This window comes from Thermobia domestica, chromosome 1 (assembly GCF_964235325.1).
Source record: "Thermobia domestica chromosome 1, izTheDome1.hap1.1, whole genome shotgun sequence".
NCBI lineage: Eukaryota > Metazoa > Arthropoda > Insecta > Zygentoma > Lepismatidae > Thermobia > Thermobia domestica.
The window spans coordinates 29,491,478-29,505,567 of NC_137454.1; the positions used below are offsets into that span (position 1 = coordinate 29,491,478).

At 38.0% G+C, this 14,090-nt stretch overlaps 2 protein-coding genes across 2 annotated transcripts in view; both read right to left on the minus strand.

The window, feature by feature from the left end:
• The window catches only part of LOC145684079 (guanylate kinase), an 84,558-nt gene extending 82,044 nt beyond the window's left edge, over positions 1 to 2,514 (minus strand). The window contains exon 1 of the mRNA XM_081755968.1: positions 2,377 to 2,514. The gene's annotated coding sequence lies outside the window, so the exon portion shown is untranslated. The remainder of the gene's footprint in view (positions 1 to 2,376) is intronic.
• The window catches only part of Vps25 (vacuolar protein sorting 25), a 50,567-nt gene continuing 38,494 nt past the window's right edge, over positions 2,018 to 14,090 (minus strand). Inside the window, exon 5 of the mRNA XM_081755980.1 lies at positions 2,018 to 2,730. Coding sequence (XP_081612106.1) covers positions 2,618 to 2,730 — 113 coding nt within the window. The 3' untranslated portion in view covers positions 2,018 to 2,617. The remainder of the gene's footprint in view (positions 2,731 to 14,090) is intronic.

Consider the following 14,090-nt stretch of genomic DNA (forward strand, 5'->3'; position numbering starts at 1 on the left):
GTTTTCCTTACAACGGACCATTTGTACCCGGGAAAGCAGTGAAGCCAATTTGAAGATAAAATTATTACGATCATTTAAGTGTTCCTGAATGTAAAAACTATTGTGGATGTTTTACCTACTTTTCCACTATCTTCGTTTATGCGTACGCCCCCATCACTGACGCGCCTGCTCCCTACGGACTCATCCCCTCGCACTGCTCGGGACCCCTGCTGCATTCCTGCCCTGACTCGGTTAGATAACATTCGTTCTTTTTAGTGGCCACCTAGCACAAGTTGGTTCGTGGTTTATGCACTAGCTTTTCATTTAGTGCATGTTCTCCAAAAAGAAACCAGAAAAAGCAAGAAATGTGTAAAAATTTAATAGAACCGTCTGCTCGAACAATGCCAAGGGAACTACCAAAAGTTATGAATAATCATAATTCTTTTACAATTTGCCTATAAATACGGTGTCGGGATGGATGTCATAAAAACTACAATGAAAAAAGCACAACCCAATCTGTGGTAGATGACCATTAAAAAGTACGAATATTCAGTCGAGGCAAAGGAAGCTAGTTGGCCTCCGCGAGAGATCGGGGGTACATCACAACGGAACAGACGCGTCAGCGACGGTCGATACAAGCGTAAACGAGGGTAGTGAAAAAATGTGGATTTCGGCAATGATACGGGATTTAATAGCACTTGATGTGGTTTCATACTAATAACACTCCACTTGTAAACATAAAATTCAGTTTTCGTATACTGTGCAAAAATACTCCGCCGGCCCTTATGTTATCCGTTGTAATGCACTTACAATGATTTTTCACTAGTAACCCTGCACGTATGAACCAAAAATACTGTTCTATTACTTTCTAATTAGTTCTGTAGTCCGCACATATTTCTTTCTTATAAATATGTTTTGTCATGCAGAGTATTGAATTCTATCTGCAAATTTTCTAAATGCGCCACTAGTATGAAACCATGACAAGTGCTATTGTAAGTCGTATCATTGCTAATGCACCCTCGTGGTATCGCGTGGGCCCACCAGTTTCGCCCTGCCCTGTCTCGGTTAGATAGCATTAGTGCCTTTAGTTACCACATAGCAAAGTTGCTTTGTATTTTTATTGTAGTTTTTATACCATACATTCAGACCCCTATTTGTATTCAAATCGTAAAAGGATTGTAATTTTTCAACAATTACCGTACTTCTGATGGGCTCCTTTAATGTTATCTATACCAAATGATGTATCTTCATGTTGCGCAGTTATAATCACATAGGAGACAAAAAGAACATTAATGAAAGAATTATAATTTTTCAACAATTATTTCGAGTGGTGTGCCAAAAGTAAACTTGTAAAAAATTATTTCTAGCTTATATTACACTTCGCGGGATTACTTTTGGTCTTTTTACAGGGCCGGATTTGCAACTTTTGCGCCTGTAGGTTCTAGTGAAATTGTCGCACCTAACCAACAATTGGCCACCTCTAGCTGCCTACTGCCGCCCTTTCCAGCAGATCCACCGACAACTGATCAAATCACTATAATAACTGACTCATAATATTTGCTACGACTAATCTGCTACGATATCGTTGTCACAGAATTTAAAAAAATGCCTTTCGCTTATTTCATTGAGTCGATGGTAAAATATGTATTATCGATAGTTTTTATCGTTTTTAACCTCTACGATCCCCCAGTGCTCATATGAGTACATTCATTTTAATATTACGTAAATATATGTCGTTTCATTTCAATCGCACCCTTACACATTTTGCTACTCAAGTACTCACTCGAGAACACATTTAATGCACTCTGGGTCCATCAGATGGTAGCATTGAGCATACAGTTTACTAACTAGAAAATATTCAGAAATTTTTGGTGCAGTAAAAAAAAAAAAAAAAAAAAAAAAAATCGGGCCTGTAGAGGTTAAAATGCTTTTTTAAAAAATTGCTGGCCTGGTCCCGGGTCCATGCTTAAATCCAGCCCGTGTATCCGTCAAAAGAATATATTAATTTAATAAGGTAATTTCAAATAGTAAAGACCAGTTCACTGAATAAGATTCAACATTCCAAATCCGGTTTATTTTAGGTTTTAATGGCACTTCATTATTTCATTTTAACTTTTACCTACGGCAAACAAGGTATATCAGTACCTGCACGTGTCTGTTTCGATTACTGACACTCCTTGACGAGATAAACCAATATATACATACATACATTGTATATCTTTTATACAAGTGATTAAAAATAAATAAAATACATTAGGAAAGAAAAAAAAACTTCCATATTCGTATAAAAATAAGAAATACAAGGATTCATCCTTTGTATTACAAAACACCACAATGAAACTTTTTTAACAGTAATTTTGACCGGCTTTGTAGCTAATTTTTAAAGTTGTTACTAACCTCAAAAATAATTCCACAATGTCGCTTTCTGTTCTCTAGCAATCTAGACAAATATATCACAAATATGTTATTTTTATAATATAACACAAGAGCCGTCTGCACAATATTTCACCGGAAATACGAAATATGACAAATGAATGCCATTGATCGTCCTTTCAGTTCAATGTCTTAACAAATGAAAGTCACGAGACGTACGTTACGTAGTAAAGTAACACTTCATGCACAGGAGCAGGTGTAGTTTTCAAAAGAACTTGACTCCTTGGCAATCTCCAGCCAATATTAACTCAGCTTTCCTTTGTGCCTGTAAAGTCCGCAGGGAACGTATTAACACTTCAGTGTCAAGGCCGTAAAATTCTGAAAAGAAAAAAAATACCATAGTAATGTTAAAAACAGTACGGTAGATAAATGACGTGGTAATAGTTAAGTACAGTTACTTCTCATCTCCTGTGCACGAGGATACATCTTACTGTTGCACTACCTAAACACCCTAAGTACAAGGGCAAGAACTCAGTCTATTACCTACTTTTTAACATCCTAGATAGTCATTGAATAATTCCTGAAAGTATGGCGTTTCTCGTCCTTCCCTAAATGGGAAGTACGGCTCCTTAACTATAACCAATGACGTATATGCAGTGGTGTTATTCAGCCGGTTTGCGAGAACCGGTTGTTAAAATATTTCGAGTTCGCAGAACTGTTTGTTATACCCAGAAATAAACAAACACACATACACGCAAAACCTAGCAAAGAGTGAAAGAAAGATGCCACACAAATTTGTGAAAACATCTCTCTATTTTTCTCGCTTGCTTGCATTGTTGTGATAGCAAGCAACTTTGAATGATGATTTTTTTTCAACGTGATTTGAATTCGTTTGTAGTAGATTGAAATCTGATTAGAGATTTTCGCCTAACACAGCATCGAGTAGGACAAAGAGGCAACAATTGTTTAGGATGACGAAACTTTACAGGACTCAAGAACGATGTCGGCGTTTGTTCTCTCTCGTTTTGCAGAATCCAGGTTGATGATGCAAACGTCTTTCACTATGGCCGGTACGTCACACAAAGATTAGCATTTTCGTGCTACTTCCTGAAATGGAAGATCTAATGCATGCTTATGCAATGAATGTATACAACTTTCGGATGTTGAGTCAAAATTATCTTCTGCACACCATTCACTCGTCCTGACATATTAGCTGCACCATCTTAACACTGGCTGCGGATATTTTCTGCATTCAGGTTAAGTCTCGTTAGAATATCTTTGATCGTGAATTCTAATGTTTCCGATTTTGTGCCATGTGGGGTAATCATTCCCATAAATATATTTTTGGGGTTTGATGAGTCAGAGTCAACACAGTGCACACAGACAATTGATCTTTCTTTGAAACATCAGTCGTGGATTCGGCTATGATTGCATAAAATTGAGACTCTCTAACTTCTGCCACCACGTCTCTCTATATTTCATGTCCCATAATCTTTAAAATTTCATTATTTCAATCAGCACTAAGCCAGTTATCCTATCGATTAATCAATTGGCTGAGAACAGGCACATCCATTTTTCTTTCATCCAGGAGCGACATCAAATTACCCGTACTATGCAGATGTTTACTGATTGCTTGACCACTGAGCTAACTAGCTAAGACTACTAATTATTACAAGCAGCGACTATCTTCCTTATTCTTGCTGTTTACAAACTTGGAAAGTAGAGCTGACATAAGTGTTCTGTTTCTGCACTCATATCTTAACGAACGGAACGACAATGTACTTCGCATTTTTCATGTCCTCTGAATTATTAATCCTACCTCCTACATTTTTGCTCCTCTATAAAACTTACTGCACTCTGCATATTGCTTGTAAGAACATTAATTTCACTTTATATAAAATGTATTTAAATGTCCTGTTACTTATTTAAACTGTTATACTTTTTAAACTTTAAAATCTCGCTCAACGACTCGTTTCACATTGCAGATTTACGATTACTTAAACAACAATTTTTAAAGAATTTACAGTGTTTTGAGAATGTAGATCAATGGAAATAAGGAGAATTTTCAATTCTTTTTCCTAAATCTTTCTGCATAACATGGGGTCGGAAAAAGTGCCCGGTCCCATGTCTCTAAGAGAAAGATGAATCTGGAATAGAGAATTTTTCCACATTACCACAGAAAGCAAAATTTAGTTCATATAATCACTGTTGTATGATGTTTTTACAGTCTGAAAGTGAGGGAGCAAAACGAGTATCTTGCCCCATCTAAAAGTTTTAGGGGGGCAGTTGCCCCCCGGTTCTGGCGCCCCTATATATATATATATATATATATATATATATATATATATATATATATATATATATATATATATATATATATACGTAGGCGAGTCAAAAATTATCTACACTTTTGTCATAACTTTTCTTACATTGCGCACTTTGTCTTCCGTCCTCGAATATTTTATTGTTATACTGTTGTGGTAATGCTGGGAAAGTGTAATCTTAATTCCTCAATTTTTCTTCCTTCTGTTGCATGGCTGCTCCATAAGAAGTTTGCACCAAAGAGGAACAACGCTGCCGTGTCGTGACAAAACGCTGTAACTTTGCCGGAGAAGTTTTGCGAAAATGAGCCGTAAAGTTTTCATTCGAAAATGTGATCTGTATCGTGTAGAACCAGTGTAATTAGGCAATAATGGTCAACCAATCAGTTTTCACCAAATTTAATCACACAACATGCATTTACGTAACATTACATGTAACCACGTGTTTCCAAAGTCAAGATACACTGGTTCTACACGATGCAGATCACATTTTCGAATGAAAACTTTAAGGCTCATTTTCGCAAAACTTCTCCGCCAAAGTTACAGCGTTTTGTCACGACACGGCAGAACGAGCAGTGATCCGATTCTTCTGGTCGGAGGGTGTCAAAGGGTCAGACATTCATCGCAGACTATCATCGCAATATGGGAGAAGTGCACTATCACGTAAAACTGTGCTTTTGTGGCTCGAGAAGTTTAAAAGTAGTCGAACAAGTGTAACGCATGAAGAGGGAGAAGGACGGCCATCAACTTCCACTACAGATGACAACATTCAGCAAGCTCGAGAAATGGTTCTGGCGAATAGGTGAATCACTATCGTTGAGGTAGCATCTGCTTTGAACATCAGTCATGGCTCTGCTTATCAAATCATCCACCACGAGCTCAGTTTTCATAAAATCTGTGCACAGTGGGTACCAAGAAAGCTTACTGCAGAACACAAGCTTACTCGTGTTAGGTTCTGTCAACGCTTACTCACTCGCTTCAACAACGAAGGTGATGCATTTTTAAGTAGAATAGTCACCGGCGATAAAACATGGGTTCATCATTATGAACCAGAATCAAAGCGCCAGAGTATGCACTGGAAACACCCTGGATCTCAAGAAAAAAAATTCAAGATTGAGGCATCCGCAGGAAAGGTTATGTTAACTATATTTTGGGACTCACAGGGCTCATACTGGCAGAGTTCATGGAAAAGGGAAAGACGATCAACAATGCGAGTTATAGTGAAATGTTGGAAAAGAATCTGAAGCCGGCAATTCGCAACAAACGCCGAGGCTTGTTGTTGAACAAACTTTTGTTGTTGCATGACAATGTACGGCCACACACGGCTCATCACACTATTGAAACCATCAACAAACTGAAATTTGAGTTATTCGAACACACTCCCTACAGCCCAGACCTAGCTCCATCTGACTTTCACTTGTTTGGGCCACTCAGAGATGCTTTGCATGGTCACCGATTTGCCTCAGATTTAGAAGTGCAAAATGCGGTGCAAAGGTGGCTTCACGACCAACCGAAAACCTTTTATTTGGAAGGAATACGTAAGCTCGTTGACCGTTGGGCCAACTGCATTGATAAGGAGGAAGATTATGTAGGAAAATGTGTATAGTATAACTCTAGCTTCATGTAAATAAACTGTAGAGTGAAAAGTGTAGATAATTTTTGACTTTTCCCTTATATATATATATATATATATATATATATATATATATATATATATATATATATATATATATATATACGAGGCGTACACCAAAAGTAAGGCCGTTTGATGATTAAAAATACACGCTCCTGCGAAACGGGATTTATTGCCAGAAATTGGTGCCTACGGAGCTACTTCACTTTTCGACATAATCACCATGCCATTCCAAACACTTTCCGTAACGCTGCACCATCTTCCGTAAGCCTTCTGAATAGAAGTTGTCGCCTGGGATTGGAACCAGTTGGCAACGGCAGTCTTGAGATCCTCGTCATTTTCAAATCGTTGCCCACCAAGCCACCGTTTCAAATGCAAGAAGAGAAAGTAATCGTTGGGGGCAAGATCGGGACTATATGGGACTCAAACAGGCCCTAACGAAAATCTTGAATCTTATTCTCGACGACGGCAGCGGTATGAGAACGCGCGTTATCGTGAACAAGTATGATTCTGGACGACAGTGTCCCGTGGCGTCGATTTTGAATCGCACGTCGCAGTTTGGTGAGCATATCACAGTACACGTCAGCTGTAACTGTCCCAAGTTCAAAGAAATCAACCAACAGGACGCCCTTATCGTCCCTAAAGACGGTGGCCATCAGTTTGTGAGTGCGGTAATTGCTTAAACTTTTTGGTTTGGGGGAACCTGAATGGCGCCACTGCATGGACTACTGTTTGGATTCGCCGTTGGTGTACGAGATCCACCTCTCATCGCTCGTCACAATGTGGGAAAACAAATCATCTCTCTATTGTCGATAGCGATCCAACAACTGTCGGGCACTGCACATTCGTTGCTCTTTGTGCTAGTCCGCTAGCATTTTCGGCACCCATCTTGCACTCAGTTCGTTACAGCCAAACATTTCTGTGACAATTCTGTAGATAGTGGTTCGTGCAACGTGTGGGGAAAGTCATGATCCGGAGCACTGTTCGTCAATTGCCGATCACTTCGCATTTTTTGGCTCACATGCCCCACGAGGTCATCCATCTGAACATTAGGCTTGCCACTCCGCTCTTCATCGTGCACGTTGGTGCGAGCACTTGGAAACTCGCGATAGCATTTGCGAACCTTTCCTGTACTCATTACAGTAGGTTCATACACTAAGCACAATGCCAGATGAATATCAGCAGCAGAAGTTCCTTTTGCAAGCAAAAATTGTATCACACCGCGCACTTCATGACTAGCGGGAGAAACAATCCTCGCTGCCATTCCGATCTCTCTTCCACAGGTGCCAAACTCCTACTGACTCAAGACAACCATTGCAGTGGCTTCGTCAATAATCGTGCATGTAAGAAATTGTGTTCCGGCCTACTCTCATTTCACTATTCGTCGACGGCCCTTACTTCTGGAATACACCTCGTATACATATATATATATATATATATATATATATATATATATATATATATATATATATTAGATAGATAGATAGATAGATAGATGAGAGAGAGAGAGAGAGAGAGAGAGAGAGAGAGAGAGAGAACTGATTGTTAGAAAGTTAGAATAGCACCACCGCGTGTATGTATTATTGGTATATTTACTGAATAAAATACACTACGTTTTGTCCAGATTGCTTGGGTCAATAAAAACTTAAAGAAGCTATGTTCAATCGGGAAATATGAAAAAATAAAGAGAGAAAAAGAGTGTTATAAATAGGAATACACTTAGATGTATCAAGATCATCGTTTCGCTGTTATGGCAAGTAAAGGAGTCACTACTGTACACGCCAACCACACGATAATTACATACATAGAAAAAATAATAATTGGCGCTCATTCTGTAACACCACAAAAACTTTGCGCCCTATATTGCGATAATCGGCACTGCGTTACGACCCACAAATTTTGTAAAAAAAACGATACGGAATGACGCCCATACAACGCCACACGACAAGTAAATAAGTTACGTGTCAAGACAAAATAAACATTTTAAGAAATATTATCGAAAATAATCATTTGTGCTGGATTGTGTCGTTAAAATGTAGGGATGGTACCGAGACCGAGACGGCCTTTTATCTACCGAGACGGAACTTTATAAATCGAGACGAGACTTAGGTCAGTCTCGAAAGTCTCGGTCTCGTCTCGAATATTGATATAGACAACTATTAGATTGACTTTTACTCAAAATTTCTTTCGTTGCTGTATTAGGTAATATGGGAACAGTTGACTAATGTTCAGTGGCGTATTTAGGGGATGGCTATCGGACTGAAGCCCCTCCCGAAATACATTTGTGATCATTTTTTCGCATTGCACTTACAACACAAATATTTCTTACTCGTTCTCAAGTCTTTCCCGAAACAAAATCCACTGCTGATGTGTATAGTCATCTCTGTCTCTCTCTCCCTCTCTCAACACACACACACACACATATATATATATACCAGCGGATCCAGGATATGATCGAGGGAGGGGCTAAACCATAGTTTGACATTTTATCCAGTGTAAAGAAAGAAGTAGGATTGAAGCCCATTTTATACAGTGTATAGCTGAGCGTCAAGGGGAGGTATAACCCCTTTAACACTCCCCTTGGATCCTCGCTTGTATATCATATCTAATATAAGTAAAAGGAAGAGTTTGTTTTTCTGTGTGTTTGCGTGCCTGCCTTTCTGATTGCCTGTGTGCGGCTTGGGGACCAGACGAGAGTCCAAGAGCTACGAAATTTGGGTGACAAGATCATGTCCTAGGCCTCAGACCAAGAAGAAGCGTTTTTTTTTTTTTTTTTTTTTAATTTTAAATCAGAAGGGGATTTTACCGGGACATGTAAAAGTAGTAGAAAATGACCGATATTAGTGTCAAATACATAGTTTTCGCGGTTGTTGAGATAGTGATACTCCCACAGGCCTTGACTTCCAAATACTGGTCCCATGCGTAAAATGGGTATTTCATATAGTTATATATAATAGTCATATATATATTAAAAATGCTGAATTTTTTAACATGCTGTGTGAAATATGGAAGGGAAAATTCTTCTAGATACTCTGCAATACCACTAGATAAACAAGCAATGTTGCCAACGCAACATAACGTTGTAATTTCTCAAATTGCACTACGTTTGATATTACATATTTCTGTTCAGTTAATTTAGTTTAGTGCGTGGGTTTTCTCTGGGTTCTCCCGTTTCCTCCCACTTTCTTCATTCACCATTTCATTCATCTCTCATCATTACAGTCTCCTTTAACCTAACCGGCATAACCATGGGACGTAAAACTCAAAAATTTCATTTCATTTTTTAATTGAGTTTAACGCCTCTTTCAGCAGCGAGGTTATATGAGACTGAACCTACTGATTAACGTTGAATCTAACCCACATGAGCTCCCGCCGGGAATTTAACCCGGGTCTCTCACGCCATAGGCTAACTGCTTAGCCACGAAAGAGCTCTACATATTTCTAATTTAGATATTAAATTATAAACCGCAAAAGCACATAGTGTAACAAAGGACAATACATATCACTAACATCAACATTTTGGAGATCTCTAATAACTCAAATGGCAGGAACATTATAACATTAGTGTTCAGTAGTTTTAATTATAACAAGTCGCAGTTACATTATTTTAAGCAGAGTTGCGAACTTAAATAAATTGCTAAATATTATTATGAATATAGTGCAAATAACGTAGCTAAAGTGCAAAATATTTTAAAATTACTCGTAATTTGTTTTATGGTGCAATAATGTTTTCAGAACACGATGTTTTTCATAGTCTTTGGGCTACTTATAATGTTAATGTCAAAGTTTTCGTTCCAGCAATACATGTAAAAGCAAATTGTAACTGAAATTAAATGTAACTGATAACTTTTCAGTAACACTAGTGGTTCTCCCTAAGCCTTATGCCTGGTGTATTTTTTAGATTAAAACACTGCTTTATTAAAATTTTAATTACACCCTAACTGCATTTCATTTGTTATAGTTTGATCACCGACCACCTCAAACTCGATCCATACCATATAGATATATGCAATTATTCAAAGGCTTACAGTTAGTAATACACATTGTGTTGATTTTTGGTTTGTTTTGTTTTAGTTTAACGTCTCAAGATTATGCTAGGGCGGCTAAAGGAGACGCGGAGTTACTGATCATAGTGGAATTCGAAAAATTTCTGTCGTTGAACATTACCGCCACCGGGAATCGAACTCGGGACCATGCGAACCAAAATCAAGCGTACTAGCCATTACAACAAATGGGGGTTCTTACATTGTGTTGATTTAAATAATTGAGTCAGTGTTGTCAGATCCGAAGATAAAAAAAAGTAGCGTGTCTGTCCTCCAAAAGTAGAGGATATGAACTATTTGTAGCCTAAATATATAGAAATGAATTATTTGGCAACTAATGACTGGTACTAATGAAATAATGTTTAAAATAGACCGGAAAATGTGATGGACATATTGCAAGACGAAATTATGATCGATATACGAAAACAATTTTAGATTGGATACCAACTGACAAAAACAGCCTAGGAAATGTCCGCATACAAGAAATTGTGACAAAACCAGGAACCACTGGGGAGTAACCTGGAAAAGAATTACCCAAGATAGATAGTTGTAGAGAAAACTTCGGAAGATTTCATCCAGCAGTGGATTGATAATGCTCGATTATGACGATGGTGATGATTTTATATCGAGACCTCAGAGGTTAACTAAACCAAGTCATAATTTCGAAATTTTACAGGAGAAGCGAAAAACCGGTTCCTTAACTAAGATCTATAATACTGTTTTTCAAACTATACTAAGTAGTTACAAAGTAGTAAGATGGCTTTAGACTTACATTATTACACCACTAGAAAGAACATAGTCTATTTTAAAAAAGCATTCTAACTCAATTTGACCAAAAAGTGACTGAACACAATCTATTACTAATGTTCATATATATATATACACTGTATAAATTTACTAGGTAAGGTAGGGTAAAATTGGATCCAAAATTTAACGAAAGTCATACAGCGAAAAAAAAAAAAAAAATATATATATATATATATATATATATATATATATATATATATATATATATATATATATATATATATATATATATATATATATATATATATATATATTTGACTATTTAATACTTCATGTTGCTGCAAAACTACGAAAATGAATACAAAAGAAAACTAGAAAGTTAAGAATCACTTGTTTTGGCGAGAAAGAGAAAATAGATACAGCTAGCTCGAATTACCTATATACTTATATAATATGTATGTTCATGTTTCGCAAGTAATTTTCAATCAATATAAAATTTCAACGTAATGAACGCACGATTGGTTTTCTCGAATAAAGATCACATGCACCGCTAAGAGCTCAGGAATAAGCTTAATCTATGTTACGGCAGTAGATATACGTATGCGTATGTAATGCATTACAACTTTAGGAACCTGTATAAGAAACAGAATGTACTTAAATTTAGACGCGCATTATGCGAAACATCTGACTTTGAATCTAACTTGTTTCGTGATGCAACCCGAGGCCACACACAGCACAGAAGAGTGCCGTAGCTCCCATCACAAAGTTCAGGAATTTCGTGTTATAAGGTGTTAATTGAACACGTAGATGTGAAACGGTAATAAAGCATTTGACCAATTTTAAACAAAATATATTGTAGTAATAATTTACCCTATTTGTTCAGATAATGAACGTTATATTATGTTTTTAAAATGACAGTCAAAACAGAATGTATTGGATAATAAATGAGAAATTGTAAAATTTCAATTTCGGTACGATTAAATACATTCATGCTGCTATGTGTTGCGTTATCCGTTAGAATGTATTGAACAATTCTTATTCTAAGGAAGGAAATAAACTACTGTATAATACTGAAGTTAGTTTAATAGAGTTTAATTTTATAGGCAGTACTGAGACTATATGAGAAAGTCTTTTGCTGAAAGTGAAATATGGGTTACTATTAGAATTTTATCCCAGATATGATATACCTGCTGATGATTGAAACTGGAACACACGCATGGAAGGCATCAGCGCTAGCAAATTAGCACTGAAGAAGTACACCAGACTATAATTCTAAGTCAAGAATAAGGCCAAAAATAAGAAGCAGAAACGACAGACTTTACAATAATAATACTTTTACGATTTTAATTTCATCTATTTATTTCGAGACTTTCGAGACGAGACCGAGATTGGGGCCTCGAGACAGAGATCGAGACAAGCATTTGTTGACCGAGACGGCAATTTTTGACTCGAGACGAGACCGAGACAGCTATTTTTAAACCGAGACGAGACCGAGACTGTACAAAGTCTCGTCTCGATACCATCCCTATTAAAATGTTTCTATTTTTGAAATCGTAATTGTCACAGAACAATCAATTACCTCATTATCTGCGGATGCGGATAGATATTGCTGATGTGGTATTAATGGGGGTCCCATTTTTTATATTCGCTCATAGGGATGCGCACGAGACGAGTCGAGACAGGATTTTCCTGACAAAATTCGAGTCGAGACACGGCTCTTCCAATAAAGAAATATACATTTTTCGAGTCGAGACATCACTTTTACAGCACATTTTCGAGACGAGACAGCCATAAAACTTGTCTCGTGCGCATCCCTATTCGCTCAGACCTCCACCCATAAAATGGCACAATAATAAGGCGGAACCACACTCCTCTTCTACTAGGGATGGGTAAGAGAGTGTTTTCTTTAAAACTTGACTCGACTCAAAACAGACAACTTTGAGCTCGACTCGAGTCGAGTCAAAACGAGCCAAATCCTGTGTGTAGTTTCAAGTTCTCTCTTCAAGTATCCTACATAAACAATATAATTATTACCAATGACATTATAACATTATTATCATTATTAACAACACTGTGTATAAACATGAAAGATAGGCGGTTTGCATCTGAATACCAAAAACTAGTTGACTGCCGACTCCGGTAGTCGTGAACTCTAGGAAGCAAGAACGTTGCTCAAGAGGTTCTTGGATTGAGTTCCGGAAGAGCAAGTATTCGGACTCGAGTCAAAAATTGTCAAAAGTTATACGGCGCCGGCCAAACATGCCCAAAACTACTCGCCCCGGGTTAAGGATTGTTACGGCTCGAGCGGTTCGGCTCACAGGTAATTCATTATCAAGCGGAACCGAGAAATGATCCGAGCCAACAACTCACTCAACCAAGCCGCGAGCCAATCGCTCACTTGAGCCGAACCAAGCTGATGGCTCACCTTAACCGAGCCGACTCGAGCCATTGGCTCAGTTGAGCCGAGTCAAACCGAGCCGATGGACTCGTTTCAACTGAGCCGGTTTGAACGAATGACTCACCTTAACCGAACCGAACCGAGCTGATGGCTCACCCCAACCGAGCCGGCTCGAGCCGAGTCGGTTACTCATCCCAACCGTGCGTGCCAGCTCGAGCCATCGACTCAATTGAGCCCAATCGATAGCTTATCCCAACCGAGCCGACTCGAGCTGTTCGCTCAGTTGAACCAAGCCAAGCAGGTTGACATCACAGCCCGGAATGGTCTTCTCTTTGGGCTCAAAAATTCGACCGTGCAGATCTGTCTTGATGGTAAGTACTACAGTACATACGAGGGGTGACTGAAAAATTTTTGGCCTAACATAGAAAATGAGAATCTAGAATAGAATAAATACATACATTAGAATAGTACAACCTTTGATATTAATGTGTATCAAGCTCTTGGTTTTAAGTAATTTCTTTTGTCTTTTACGGACTCTTGAAATGAGTGAGATACAAAAGTTGGGAAAATGGAACAAATTGAGTACAGGTCAGTCA